We start from the raw sequence: 15,245 nt of genomic DNA, 5'->3' as shown, positions 1-15,245 counted from the left end.
TGGAAAAGGGGGAACAGAAGAAAACGGAGAATTTAAATTCTCCCTGAATTAGATTTGTGTGTCAGAAAAAAAAAAAAAAAAAAAAACCAAAAAAACCCCCACACCCAAAAAACCAAACCTAAACCCGGAAGAGTACGAGACTGTTATTTCTTTTTTTCTGGAATTTTTTTTTTTCCTGTAAAGATCGAAAGCTAATGAGAGATAGGGTATGCCTGTAAAGAAACACCAGCTGCGGGACTCAAAATATTTTCTATCTCTCTCCCTTCATTTTTCTTCCTTTTCTCTTTTTCTCTGTGAGTCTTTTCAACTCGCATCCCAAAATAACGGGATAGAACTGCTTGCATGGGGGACATGCCGCGGGGTGAGGGAGGGCGGAGTTCGCGAGGAACTGTAATTGACAACGTGATAGAAAATCCTGGAAAGAAAATGAGAGAAAAAGCCCAGGAGTAAAGAGAAAGGGGACTGCGGCAGAGTCCGCCCGGAGCCTCTAAGAGGTCGAGCTCTGGAGTTGGGAGGGCATCGCTGCCCTGCTCCGGGGCTGAGGAGCGGGCGCGGGCGCTGTTTCCATGCTCGGCCCATCACAATGGCCGTGAGAATCCACCGCTCCGGCATCCCGATCGGGACCGCGGGAGAGCGGCTCGGGGAGGGAGGGCGGCGCACGGGAAGGTGGAGAACAATCCTCCTCCGTCTCGGGAAAATTCATTCTGTCTTCCCTTTCCATCTTTCCATCATTCTTCTTTCTTTCTTTCTTTCTTTCTTTCTTTCTTTCTTTCTTTCTTTCTTTCTTTCTTTCTTTCTTTCTTTCTTTCTTTCTTTCTTTCTTTCTTTCTTTCTTTCTTTCTTTCTTTCTTTCTCTCTCTCTCTCTCTCTCTCTCTCTCTTTCTCTTGTTATCGCTCTCATTTTCTCATTCTCCCCGTTTTTATCTCCTTTCTCTCCTTCTCCCTGTTTATCTTCTCTCGCTTCCCCACGTCCTGTTCCCCACTCTCGACCCCCCGCCATCACCTCCATCCATCTGTAATGTCTGGAGAATTTGCAGCGCGAGTGGTAAAGAATCCACGACTAACGGTGTGTTTCTGGTGTGCGTGGGTTGTTGTGTTTTTTTTATTTCTCTTTCCCCAGCAGGGCACGGGGGTGTGAACCAGCTCGGAGGGGTGTTTGTGAACGGCAGGCCCCTACCTGACGTGGTGAGACAAAGGATAGTGGAGCTGGCTCACCAGGGGGTGCGACCCTGTGACATTTCCAGGCAGCTGCGGGTCAGCCACGGTTGTGTCAGCAAGATCTTGGGCAGGTAAGGAAAGAGGCAGCTCCTTCCCCTCCCTCCCCTGAGACTGCAACGCTGCGTCCCTTCCCCGCTCCAGTATGACCTTCCGCCCTTCCCGCGGCACCGGGCTCTCCCCGCCACGACCCCGAGCGGCCCCGGCACCTTCGCTCAGTGGGAGCCCGCGGCTGAGCAGGGCCCCATCCTCCAGCTGGCAAGGACGTGTTTCTCCCCCGCCTCCCCCCTTCCCTCACCGGTAGTGTTTAAAAACTCCTGGGAAGACAAAATAATTCGAGAAGAGTGTGTGGGAGGGCGGGAAAGAGAAGGGACGGGAGAAAGAAAACGAAAGAACGACCAAAAATCCCCAATCCACGAGGAACAAAAAAAATCCTAACTCACAACAAGCCGTAAGCTGCTTTACCAAATGCACGGGTAAATAAACAAACAACGGGGCGGATAAATAAATAAATAAACAAATGCCCGCGGTAAGCGATCACCGCCAAATGAGGTGTGCAATATCCCTGGGGGCTCCTCGGGGAGAGCCAGGCCCTGGCCGGCGCTGGGCTGCGGTGAGCAGGCGGCGGTGCCCCCGCCGCGGAGCGTGCGCCCCGCGCGCCGCCGTGCCCGGCCACGCCGGCACGGAAACGCGGCCGGCGTTTGGCGGAGCTAATGGACAGCGGAGAGCGGGCTGGCGCTGCCCTGTACGAGCAGCCGCTCCAGAGGGACCCTGGGGCCGGGATAAGCCGCTCTCCTTCCTCCGCAGCCCGGCCAGCGCTCCGGTTCGGGAGCGGCCGGCCGGGAGATGCAGGCGGGGGAGTGCGAGCCCGCCGCTGCCCGCTCCCCACGCCCCCTTCCCGGCCGCCCGGCCCGATCCCGCGCTCGGCGGGCTTCATCTATGGGCGGCGGCATCGGGGAGAGGGTTTCTGTTTAATTTCCCGACCCCAGGGCCTAAAAGAAATGTGTGCGCGTAAAGCGGGGGAAGGGGGAGGCAGCGCCCCTCGCTTCTAGCACACACACACATACACATTAAAAAAAAAAAAAAAAAAAAGGAAATAAAGAATAAGGGGAAAACACGAAACCAACCAAAAAAAAAAAAAAGGAAAAAAAAAAAGAGAGAGAGAGCGAGCCCTAGAGAGACGAAGGGACTGCCCTAGCCCCAGGTCATGCCGCCTGGCGCCTCGCGAAGCGGCGAAATGCAGCGCCCGAGCGGCCACGGCCCGAGGCCGCGTACCCGCGGGCCGAAGCCGAGGTGGGGCAGGGGGCAGGGGCTGCGGGGTGCTCTGAGGGCCACTGAGGCTCTGGGTGCTCGAGGACGGCAGGCCACTGACCATATTTTGTGCAGGTATTACGAGACGGGAAGCATAAAGCCCGGCGTGATCGGAGGCTCCAAACCCAAAGTGGCCACCCCCAAAGTAGTGGATAAAATCGCCGAGTACAAGAGACAAAACCCGACAATGTTCGCCTGGGAGATCCGGGACAGGTTATTGGCCGAGGGCATCTGCGACAACGACACGGTCCCCAGCGTCTCCTCCATAAACAGGTAAGAGCAACCCCGCAGCTCGCGGCCCAGGCGCATCTTTACGGCCCCATAAAACCCCTTCCAACAGCGAGGACGGCCTAATCCTTCCTCGGTCAGGGTAGATCCAGCCTTCTGCGGTCCCCGGTCCGCAGCGGGACCCGCGGGCACAGCCCGCCAGTCCCCGGCCCGGTCCAGCGGGCGCTGCCTGGCCTCGCCGTGACCTCGGAGCCCAGCTCCCGGCAGCGGGACGGGAAAGAGCCGCCCGTTCCCGCAGCAGCCGCCCCGAGCAGCGGGGGCGCGGGGCTGTCCGAGTCTCGCCGCGGCAGGCCCGCAGCTTGTGCCCGGGGCAGCCGGGGCCGGGGCAGCGCTGCTGCCACAGCAGCCGAGCTCCCGCCGAGCAGCCCGGCACTGCCGCAAGGTTTGGGTGCTGCTCAGGCTGGAGGGGTCAGGGACTGCGGGGCCGGGGCGTCCCGTGTCCCTCGAACACCCCTACCGCGGTGCAGATGACCTCCAGCCTTGCCAGGGTACTAGAGCTCTGAGCCGAAAGGCTGCCGTCATCCTCTGCCAAGCCGGGCTCACAGCCGCGGGAGGAAGGATTCCCTTGCACCCACTCCCCCGGCTCACTCGCCATCGGTAGCCCGAGGGAACGGCTGAATTTGCCGGGAGGTTTTTACCCGGCTGGGGAGCGCTGCTCCCCGCGGTCCCGGTGGCCCCGGGTCGGTCTGATCCCTGATCTCGCAGAAGGCTGGGCAGCAGCAGAATCGATTTTGCACTAGCGAACCATTTGCCCCCTCCGCCTTCCCCATTTCCTCCCCCGGCTACTAGGGTGCAGATTTTGTTGATTTTGTTGTTGGAGGGACTAAGATTTGGTCTCAGGTTTGAGGTGACAAAAAACCTATATGACAGGCAAAAACCCAGGATCGATGCAGGAGAAAAAGGAATAGATATAATCAAGTACTGACAGACGTCAAAGCGCTCAGAGTGCTCACATGCCTGCACGTTCAAACACAACGTACATCAGATCTTCACACTTTGGCAACACAACACTCCTGTGCACACAGTAAAAGTAATTACACCGTTTTAGTGTTATGTATGTACAGATACCCCGACTGTGCCCACAGAAATACAACCTCTAGAAACAGAGTATACATAGGCATGAAATACCTCACCAACAGAGTAAAAATACACGAAATTTTGGATGCAATTCCAAATGTACGGCTCTTCCCAGCCAAATAAATATACACAGGGTATAAAAACATGCAGGCTTTTGTAGTGTCTACATAGATAAAATGCACAAATCGGTATACTGGCCTTTTTGATATATAACAAATTTAGCCAGATTAAAAAAAACCAAAACCAAACCCTAGTGTATTTATAGCAAGAGAAGCAAAAAATAAATAGCAAGGAAAACAGTGGTATTTTTTTGTCTTGCACTTTTCATGGCAGATTTATCAAAATATGTCTAATAACTCAGAGTGTGTATTTCTAAATCTGGCATCCTATATAAATGGGTTTTAATATTTTGCAAATGATATGGAATTATCCCAAATCATCTTGAAAACAGCAGGTAGAATTAGCTAGTGGAATGTACCTTGGCTAAGAAAGATTCCCTCAGACACACTGTCTCTGTAATATACTGCTAGGCTACCCTAGGAAATTATCCCTGTGTGTGCCATCTGTATTAAAATGGTTATTAAGTTATGAACAGGGTAACATAATACTGATCGGCTAATTATACACCCTCCTAAAAAACCTCCAGGTCTCTGTTACTCTCTCAGTCAGGTATTGAAATAATAACAGTTTGACATTCAGACACCTTACAAAGACAGCTGTGGAAGGACAGACAGCTATCCCTGTAAGGAATTGAGCTGGTGGTATGGAAGTCCAGAGGAATGGCCATAGGCTCTTTGGAGAAATGATATGTACAGACCCAACATATATTTACATTTCAGCTAGCTTAAGGGATCTCAGCATCCAAAAGCCACTGAAGTCTCAGGCTTATGCTTGCTGGACCCAGTGCCTCATGTCTGGGTTGTGTTGTCCCAGGCAGAAAGCTGAGCACCAGATTTGGCTCCCACCATGCTACCAGTCTGCAGCAGGGTTTTGGGAGTTTTGTACCTCAGTTTCCCCATACTGGAAATGAAAACTAATCTTTCTCAGAAGGAGGTGGAAACAGATGCCAGTTAGATTGTGCTTATAAAATACTTTGAGGACAAGTGTTTTGTAGCTGCTAAGTATTATTATACTAGAGAGGCTCAGCTGTGACCCACCATGGCAAAGGTATTTGAGTGTGTAGTCCCCAAGGCTCAAGAGTGTTTTAGCTTCATAATATCTAGTCTTTCCCCATTCCTTTAAAAAATTCAGACCAAACTTCCCACTGTTCACCTTTGTACGAAGCTCCCCAAAACTCACATCTGTGAGCCTATAACACAGGTCATAAAATTTGTAAGTCTGTCCTAGACAAGAACAGAACAGCGAACTGGGAAAAAATTGCAGTGAAATAGGAAATATTGAGTATATTAGGGCCCAATCCTCGTGCTGGGGAGAGTAGCGTGAGCTTCATCACTCCAGTGACTTTCACGACTCTACCTCACAGAACTCACAAAACACAAAGAAGCTCACAATTTAAATATAGGTTTTTCTCTCCCTCATTGTAAAAATTCACATATAGAATCTGGACAGTTTCTTTGCAACAGAAAATCCCTTACCTGCAGTAAATTGTCATCTCTCTGATCACCAATCACAAATTTGAGTTAATCTAACACTTAGTCTCTGAGCGGCTTCAGAGAGATGACAATTTTAAAACCTAGCCATCAATAAATATCTGTCTTCTTACTTCTGCAAAATGTGGTGTTTCCAATGCAAAATCTGGTTTTACCCCGTGTCTAGAAGAGTTAGAACTACATCCAGGAGCAATATCTTAAGGCAATTAGCAAGGCATTTACAGAAAAAGAAGTTACCTATATCCCTAGATAGACTGTGAATAATGTGCTTCAAAATGGAGATGTCCTTGTATACAGAAAAAAAAATTACTTCTGGTTATTATAAGATTTTTTGAAAATGTATTCATTACCTTTTATTTTTTTTATGAGAATTAGTCTAATATTAGTAAAGGTCTTCAGGTGAGAGACTACAGAACAACAGTTTCAATTGAGTTTTAAAATTCTCCCTTAAACACTTTAAAATTTTTAATTTTTATTTTTTTAAAATTCTGTGTGCCTACATTGCAGTGGTCTTTTACTATTGCACTGAGAATAGCAGGACACTTTTGGGACAACATGTTATTTAGTTCTGAGTTTTGTCAGAAACTTTTTCATTCCAAACTCAAGCAAAGGGTAGATACAAGTTCTAGTGAAAAAAACATGACTTAACTACCCTGTAAAGATTCAGGAAAAAACATTAAAGTCCTCTGCTACACAGTAGATTTCTTTTAATTACAGGAAAAATCTAGAGAGTATATGAGTTCATAAGCAAAGTGCACCAGAAATTACAGGATCGAGATCAGTTATCTCGGCGTCAACAGCTTTCCTGTTCCTGCTTCATGCTTTAAGTACTGTGCAGTATAAACCAATCATCTATGCGTAGGTATACACATAAACATACATACAAACATGTATATGTACATATTAAAGCAATTAATGCTTTAAATCCTTTGAGCACCTTGCTTCTTGAGCACTCTGCCAGCCCAAATTTTTCCATCTATCATATAACTATAAACCAGTTATCTTTGGTCATTTCAGGTTACACTGTTTCAAGTGAATTTAGACACTGCTAAATTCAGATGCTCCTTGTGGCAGTCTCCTAAAAATGAACTTGTGCAGATGTTAGTGAGAACTTTTCCTTTGTTTAGCAGAACATATAGTTCACCTAGGAACATAAGTTTCATGAGATGATAATCATCCCAGAGAAATCTGAATTAGACAGTGCACGTTATTAGGAACAGGAGGGCGCACATCACGGACATACTTTCACGGTACTCTAAGTTATGCAATTGTTACTTAAGCACTATTTCCTGCTTCTCTTAAATTAATGAAATATCTTGGGTTAATGAATGAGGTTCAGAAAGGCAAAGCAAAACAACCTCCCCCCGCTTTGCACCTCTATCCCAGTTCTTGGGTGGCCAGGTTCAGTACTGGGAACTCCCAGTTAGTTCTTAGCCAACGCATGCCAAAGGTAAAGCATTTCAGAGTTCAGTCTTCTGGATACACTTTGGACCCTGAGCTCCTGAGAACAGACCTAACTAATACCCCATGGCAGAGAATAGAGTTCAGTGGATATGTTATCTCAGTCAAACTGCTGGATGCTTTTGTCGATCTTCTCTTAGGTATTGGGTATCCATTAATTTCTAGTGCTAAGCATATGGTTTAGGGAGATGTTTCCATTTTCACGATATAGCAATTGGCTAATGATGCCTAGTTAAAGTCTCCAGTAATTATGTGCTTTTAAAAATACATATGGAAAGACACATACATTGATGTGCGTTATAAGGACCAGTAAAATATACTTGTACATTGAAACATTATTGAGCACACGGCCAATTTCAGGGGCTGCAGACCCACCTGTAGTTTAGAGCAAAGAATGGCATATTCGAAGATCAGATTTATCTTACCAGTTCTGGCATTAATTTTCTGACTGATCTTAGGCAGGTCACATGGACTCCTTAAAAGGCTGTTTTGCCATCTGTAAAACGAAAATAACAGCTTTTAGTTACTTTTGTAAAACTTCGCATGATCTTTCACTAAAAATTTCCATTGAGTTCAACACATAATAATAAAAAGTTCAAAACTGGAGCTAGGTTGTTCTACATCAGCTGAGGCTTTTGCTCATGCATTTGAGGTAAATGTAACATTTCAAGACAAACAATTGTCTGGCAAGAAGAAGGCACATTAGAGCAGGGGCTGTGTTGTATGCAGAAGAAATCAGTATTACACAAACAGAGCTTTCTGAGCTACCTTCACTAGCCAGCAGCACTTGAGAATCCCCCAAAGGACATCCCACCAAAGTCACTGTGAATCTCCTTCCTCCTGAACAAATCTGGAATTCTTGGAAGACAGGTATTAAGTCTAGGGAGAAGCTGGAAGAGTACAGGGTATCTCTGATGGCAGCTTGTTCCCAGTGATCAAAAGCAGCGACAACTGCATTGTCCGCAGTGAACTTGGGGTGAACTGCCCGAGTTTTAACCTGCAAGCGTGCGTGTGGGTGTGTGTGTCACACAAACCTATCACCACTGCTGGTATTTAGTAGGCACAAGTCAGTTTTCTCAATATAGACACCAAATATTCAACTTGTCAGGCAGACTGGGTTTGGCTCTGTCTGACATTGTTTTGGTGCAAGGGAGGGGTGAAGAAAACTTGTCCGACGGTACTCAGTGGAGATTACCAGGACTTGTAAACTGGCATTTCCTAGTGCACATGGAAGAAACTCAGGATTCTAGCAGGAATCCTCTCTCCCAGCTGATGCTGAGTCTAAGGTTTCTATGCAGTTTCCTGCATGAGGGCACGCTCTCAAGGTAGAAGATTTCTACTGCCAGTTGCTTTCAGCTGAGCAAAGAATGTAATCGGGTCACACAGGGCTTCATTACAGGGAATATACTCCTTTAAATTCAGACTCTTTTCCATCAGACACAAACCTGGTATTATCTTCTTTTTATCATTGCAAATAAAGGACAGGCTCATAAAGCAGAGGTTACAGACAATGTTACTGCAGCTGAAAGAGTAAATGAATGCTCACAGCATTTCTCTTTGTCTTATTCATCGTATCTGGCCATTGGAAGGTTGTATGGGGGGAAGTACAATAAGCTAGCTGCATTTTTTCTGATTTTCATATTGCAGAGATATTAGCTCAACAGAGCCAGTCAGCAAGTAGAATTGGTTGTGCCTGGGAAGTTTTGAACTCCCTGTTCTGTGAACCTTGAAGTTCAGAACCGTATCGGCCCCTTTATCACCTAAAAATCCCAGCCCTTCCTTTTTCTATAGATGTATAAAAAGCTTGATTTTTGCTGGAAGTTAAATATTTTCAAGCTTTTGCAACTACTGAATTATTGCTGCATTCTGCCATAGAGGTAGCTGCAGTTCTGTGCTGGGTGAGTGACTCTTATGGAGCTAAACCGCACTTATCAGAATCAGTATTATGTGGAAAAAACTCATTTGACTTTGGGAGAAAAGAGGAGAAAATATAAGTGGCTTGGCCAAGAAATGATGAAGGGGTGAGAACAATGTAGTGATCTGAAGGGCACAGTCCTTCCAAAAGGAAAGGAATGATTCACATTTAAACAAAGCACTATAGGCAGGAATTAAGGGAGGCAAATAAGAAAGGAAACATTTAAATGGTAGCAGAAGGTATCCTCTGATAGGGAGGTCCATTAAAATGTGGAATTGCATCCCACAGGAATTCCTGATTTCTTGGAATATATATAAGTAGGTGGCATTAATAACAAGCAAATATACAATAAGAAATAATCTTGTGTTGGCTAAAGAGACAGATAATGGTCTAGCAGGCCAGCTGGACCTTTTATAATATGATGACATGGTGCATACAAAACAAAGTCATGTTTTCAGACATATATCAAATATCAGAAAACTCCCATCGCTAACCCCAAAGCCTATTCAAACAAAAGATTTTCATTTTACTTGAATAACAGTATATGACTTCAAAACAGTTGAACAAGGCTGATCTTCACTTAGATTCCATTGTCCTTAATTAAGGCATGGTGAAATTCAAATGGAATTTACGCTCTCCGCTTAAAATCAGCAAAATATTTAGACATCACGCTTTTGCTGTTGGTCTCTATAAATGGAAAGCTAGAGACTTCTAAAAGCATTTGCCATTGGTCGGACACCCACATAGCTCACTGGGGGTTTAGGAAATCCCATCTATGTGTAGATGGCTCTAACAATGATTACTACTCATGAAAGCATCAGAAAGGTTCTTCTCCCAAATTATTATTTTTTAAACTGATACTAACAGGAATGAGGATTTTTCCCACTGTAATTCAAATTAACCTATCGGAGCCTATAGCTGCATTGCCATATTTATCAGTCCCAACTGTTTAAAAATGCCAAGGTAGAGCCTAAACTCTGTAATTGGCATAAGAATCATGAGCACTTGTAATACAATGTAGGTTTGTTTTCACTTGTTTTCTCTTTTCTACTCTAAATTTTAAAGGGGATTTGGACATCTGACTCCTATTAAACATCTTTAAAAACATCTTAACAATGCAGCCCTTTGAGTCTTCGGAGAGCTGACAGGTCCCTTTTCAAGCCCCCACAAGCACTGGCAACATACTTTATTAAATGAGAGCTGAAATTCTCATACCACCACTTGACTGGAGGAGCTGGAAACCCAAAAAGCCATGGTTAGGCTTGTGATGAAATACTAGACACTATGATATTTAGCACCAGCCTCCAATTTTCTCTATTGCCAGTAACTGAGGGCTGATTTTGCAGCACTTATATGGCTATCTACCCAGCTGAAAATCACAAATCTAATCACTTGGTTTCCAGATTCCTCAGGGTGCACTTACAAATATTCATTTCCAATCAATTTACACCTGCTAATATTTCTCAATGCTTACATGTGATCACAGAGTCAGAAGAAATGCCAGTGCTTACTATTTCTATTGCAATAGCATAAAGAGGCTCTGTGCATAGATCACAAACCATTGTCCAAAACAGGCACAGCGTAAATAGGAATTTCTTTCAAGAGGCACTTTTAGAAAATCAGCATATGCACATGTCTTGGTTTACACCAGCCCCTTAGCTTCTACTAGGCTCATAATTCAGACAGTCCTCAAGGATTCAGGGGTCCTGAAACAAACATCTTTGTCTGTCACAGGAAATGAGATATGTGGGAAGGGCTCACTCATCAAGTCCAAGTCTAGGTAAAAAGCAGAGCAAAACTGAAGAGTCCTTTTCTATGGACTCATATTTGACAAGACGGAGGCTGCACACCAGCCAGGCTGAAAGAGCCTCCCCCCTCTTCCATGATAAGTAGGCATATAAATAAATAAATAAATGGCATCCTAACTGCACTGAGAACTCAATAAAACAATCACATCAAATATGAGGAGGTATAAATCTCATGTCTGCACAGGTAACCCACTCAATTGCTTTTATTATGGCTCAGCCTGACTCCATTTATTACCATCCGTGGCCTGGGTGAAGGATGTTTGCATGGAGGGTGGTCTCCTGGTGAAATCCTATCCCTGGAGCAGTGACAATCAGCCCATACAGAGGTGGATTTTGGTGGGGAGACCAAAGGCAGATCCATCTGTCTGCATGAAAACTAATCAATAACCCTGTAACTAGACCCCTTGTCACTGGGAAATGGACAACACAATAGTTCAATCCTGGAGCCATAGGAGAGGAATAGCTGTGGTTGGGGTATGAAGAATTACAGGATATATGCATGAAATGTTTGAGACATATGGAGAGAATATGTCTGTCCATACAGACAATGAGGAGGAGCGATGATATAGACGGAGTGCAGAGGGTATGTTACTACATAGGAGGCAGATTTGAAAGGTTGGTGTGTTCAGAGGTGGATTTGAGGAACAAAAAAGCTGAACTATACCATATTTTTTTTTCTACAGGACATTTATACAGGGACTCTAAGTGCAAGGCAGATAGGTACCTTTGGGAAAATGTGCCTGTTGGTTGGATACTACATATTGGTATATGGTAGAGAGCACGTGTCTCTGAGCAGGCATGTAGATGGTGACACAAAATGCTGGTAGGCAAAAGGAAGCATATTCAGGAGCTCAGTGCAGTCAGGGAAGGATATTCCTTTGTCCTTTGTCTGGCTTGGGATTTATGTGTGTACTAGTTTTGACAGAGAGGAGGAAGAGTGATGTGCCAAAAGCCTGAGCTAACAGACTGTGAGTACACAGATACACTTCCCAGAAAATGCTGTATATGAAACATTTACCCAAACCTCACTGTTAATTCAGGAAAGGAGATTCTGGTGGCTTGTCTCTGCCTCTATGAAAAATAGAAATAGGACATTTCTTGCTTTTGTCACCCTTAGCTCTGCAGTTCCTGTAGCATTTCTAAAACCTGCACATCATACTGTTCCCCAGGCTTCCAGCAATTCCCTAACACATGCACATACACACAGGTAGGATGGAGTTTGCCTCTAATAATTGTTCGCTCCTGGGGAAAAAATTTACTAATCCTATGTTTAGCTCCATTTTCAACAGATCCTCCTTCCAAGGTAAGAGTTCTTCCCTCTCTTATGGGTCCAAGGCATAAGGGTTAAATAGCCATCTCTGCTTGGAAGACAAATTGCTTCAAGATTAGTGATCAGCTCTGCTCAAAATGCCCATCACTGTATTTCATTTGAGAAGGGTGGTACCCATGTTTTGCAAGCAGACTAATGTCTGCTTGTTAATTTACACAAGGAAAAGCAGAGACTGCAACCAGACAGCAAAGTCACAAAAGAAACCCTCACCTGTCTGTCAGACAGGATGCCATGTACCACCTCTAGTTCCAGGGTAGTTTGAATAGTTCTGGCAACAAAAAGAGCACTTGTTTCATTGGTCAGGAAGGAATAATATCACAGCCCTTTGATTCCCAAAATCAATCCTCATTTGTTTCAAGCTGGGCCAAAATACAACAGCAATATCTTTACCCCACTACCCACTTTCAAGCTCTCACTTTAAAATTGCACTAGATTCTTTGAGCACTAAGATTCGGGCTCTTCTTAAAGGGATTACTGCCTTTCGGTATACCCATGTTTCTCTAAAAATTCTTTTAAGAACAAGTTTTGGTCATCTGCCTCTACAAAGAAAGACCACAGCATGATATAGCTAGGTAATAGTGCCCGCTGTTAATATTTCCCTAAATTTAGGCCACTTCTTGGTTGTTTAACTGCAGAGTTTTGAACATGAAAAACTAAACATTTATACATAAATTACACATACACAAAAATATATATTCATTTATAAAATCAATGTGAATGGAGGGGATGTATAAGAGAAGAGAAAAGTCAGGAATAACATTTCTGAAGAAAAGGATAAAATGTTTGCAAACCAAGCGCATGGGGAAGTGTATTTCAGGGATACACTACATACAAATGTGCCAAGGCAGTGCAAGCAGAGGCAGAGTGGAAAATGTGCAATGTCCCAAATTCCCTTTATGGAACAAAAAGTAAATTTAGAGTTTAAAAGAGACAATATATGTCGTACTGTTTCTGACAGATGAGCCACAACATGAAGTTTCCAGAACAGGAAGAGAGCACAGTTGGGTGGGTTGGATAAGGAAAGAGCAAGAGATAAGGATGGAGTGAAAGGCTAAAGCAGATTTGAATTGTATACTGTCAAAATCAGACCTGCTGCGGCTTTCCAGAAGGCAGTTTGGGCCACTGTGCCAAATAAGATGCCGAGTCATTCAGTATTAACATCCAAATCCCTTATGTGGCTTTAACAATTTCAGGCTACACGTGTGCCTGAGTTTAGGGTCTGTGAGTGAGTATGAAGGCAGACAGGACAGAGACAGAGTAAGTGGGTCTGGCTGCATGCAGATTCTTGTGAGGGGTGCAGGCTGGAGAGCAGGGAGGAACTGCAAGGATGAGTTTTCTCATGTATGCTTGCACATGAGAAAGCACAAACAAATTTGTAAAAAGATGAATACCGTGATTGTAAACCCCCTCTGCAGTTTACATGAGTTTTGTGACCTGCAAATATTTAAAGAAAAATACATGTCTATGGTATACCTATTGCTCTTCATGACCCACAGAAAAAAAAAAAGGAGAGGTGGTGGCAGAGTGTGACATGAAATGGAAGGGAGTGTGGTCCATTTCAGGTAGATGTGTGTACAAGGAAATGCCCCTGGCACTGTGAAAGACAAGGGATAAAGTGATCCTGGGGAACACAGTCTTTTGAAGCATACATGCATGAGGAGGATGCCAGCCCTGTAAATGAAGCCTTAGCACTGCTCAGAGCACCACCTTCCAAAATGAAAGCACTTTCTGCACCTCTTGAATATGCTCCAGGATCACTCTGTGCACAGTGAAGTAATTTGAGCATGGAAACCTGGGTGCCTTTGTGCAGATAAACCTTTGAGTCTCTATTGTTCCAATAGACAATCTTCTCTGTAATGGATATTTGGGCGAGACATGCCCTATACCCCACGACATGTGTACAAGGAGGAGCAGTGGGCATATCACTAGGGCAACATGTCCAGCTGGGAGTATAGACTTTTACCAAGTAGGTATTATCGGTCTGTGTAAGAACTAAGAATAGTCTTATCCATGGAAACAACGTTGCAAGTCTGCAGTTACATGCAGGGAGTCACAGTGTGAGCAAAGGCACGGCAATACAGTGGGACTCTGCTGGGGATTCTGTGCCACTGCTTCCCGAGGGCAGGAGAGCCTTGTAAATGCACTGATGGACTATGGCTCTGAGCAGGTGCAGGGGGGAGTCCTAACAGTGCTCATATCTTCTCCAGCAGTTCTTTTGGACAGATGTGGGCATAAGGTGCTTTGGGAGCTGTACCACCAATGTGCTGAGGAAACACAGGTAGTGAGATGGGCAGCATCACTAGCACAAACACATGTGCGAGCGTGCGTATGACAAAGTGGCATCTGCTGACATGTGTGAACACAAAGGTGTACAACAGGGCAAATACATATATAAAAGAAAATGTCATGCACAAATGTAGGGACATGTGCCTGTTGTGGGTACCAAGTGTGAGGGAATACCGAGGGAATGAGGGGCATATATAGAATGATACATTTGTCAGGGAGTGGATGTGTGGTAGTTCACTTGATACATGATGCAAGAAGAGGATACCTGGGGATAGTGGGGGCAGAGGAGATTACACAAAAAGAGATATTTCTAATTATAGCTATAGTTTAATGCACTGGACTCTGCCCTTCTCCCCTCTCCCTTCCCCTTGCACTCTTTTCCTCATTACCCAGCTTATCTTGTTTGGGTTAAGAGGCCAATTTCAACACACTATAATTGAAGAGTGAAGAGAATCTGATAAGATAAGGAAGGGACATCATTCCTCAAGGGATCAATAGAGGTTTCATGTTCCTCCTTCCCCTGCTGTGTCCCTAACACGCTAACACTCTGTGTCCATGGGCCTGGTTTATTTACTCTGCTTGTCTGCAAGACTGGAAAGGAAGTGTGGGAGTAGAGTGGGGCTGTCACCTGCCTGCCACACAGCCAGAGCAGGGAAGGGGGCATAGGGAAGGGACCATGGTCTCCTCTGGGATTCATGAGGAGGCAGGGAGGCGACAAGTCTGATACCCTTCTGGCTCTGGAAAGGGCACAGATTAACAAGGGACGTGTTCACCTTTGGCCTTTTATCTCATTGTTGCTCTGCAATGAAAGGATATTGATAATTTTTCTTTATTTAGACTTGCTTTCTCTAGCATCCATGTGCAGACAAGCTCAAGCTTTTTATAAGCACTCACAGGGCAACCTCTCAGGGTGACTGAGGCATAATTACTTCTTCCACAAGGAG

The 15,245-nt window shown here is 45.0% G+C and overlaps 1 protein-coding gene and 1 long non-coding RNA gene across 8 annotated transcripts in view; one reads left to right on the top strand and one right to left on the bottom strand.

Annotated features, from left to right (window-relative positions):
• The window catches only part of LOC135306517 (uncharacterized), a 207,583-nt gene that overhangs the window by 20,638 nt on the left and 171,700 nt on the right, over positions 1-15,245 (bottom strand). For both annotated transcript variants that reach the window (XR_010367321.1, XR_010367322.1), the window contains exon 3: positions 7,388-7,458. This is a non-coding gene — a long non-coding RNA (uncharacterized LOC135306517). The remainder of the gene's footprint in view (positions 1-7,387; positions 7,459-15,245) is intronic.
• PAX2 (paired box 2) overlaps positions 1-15,245 on the top strand; it is an 86,042-nt gene that overhangs the window by 2,858 nt on the left and 67,939 nt on the right. For all 6 annotated transcript variants that reach the window (XM_064430625.1, XM_064430629.1, XM_064430623.1 and 3 more), the window contains exons 2-3: positions 1,121-1,289; positions 2,602-2,799. In XM_064430625.1, the coding sequence (XP_064286695.1) occupies positions 1,121-1,289; positions 2,602-2,799 (367 nt within the window). The remainder of the gene's footprint in view (positions 1-1,120; positions 1,290-2,601; positions 2,800-15,245) is intronic.

Source organism: Passer domesticus, chromosome 8 (genome assembly GCF_036417665.1).
Source record: "Passer domesticus isolate bPasDom1 chromosome 8, bPasDom1.hap1, whole genome shotgun sequence".
NCBI lineage: Eukaryota > Metazoa > Chordata > Aves > Passeriformes > Passeridae > Passer > Passer domesticus.
The sequence above is the reverse complement of the archived record's forward strand: the minus strand, read 5'-3'. Positions and strand labels throughout refer to the sequence as shown.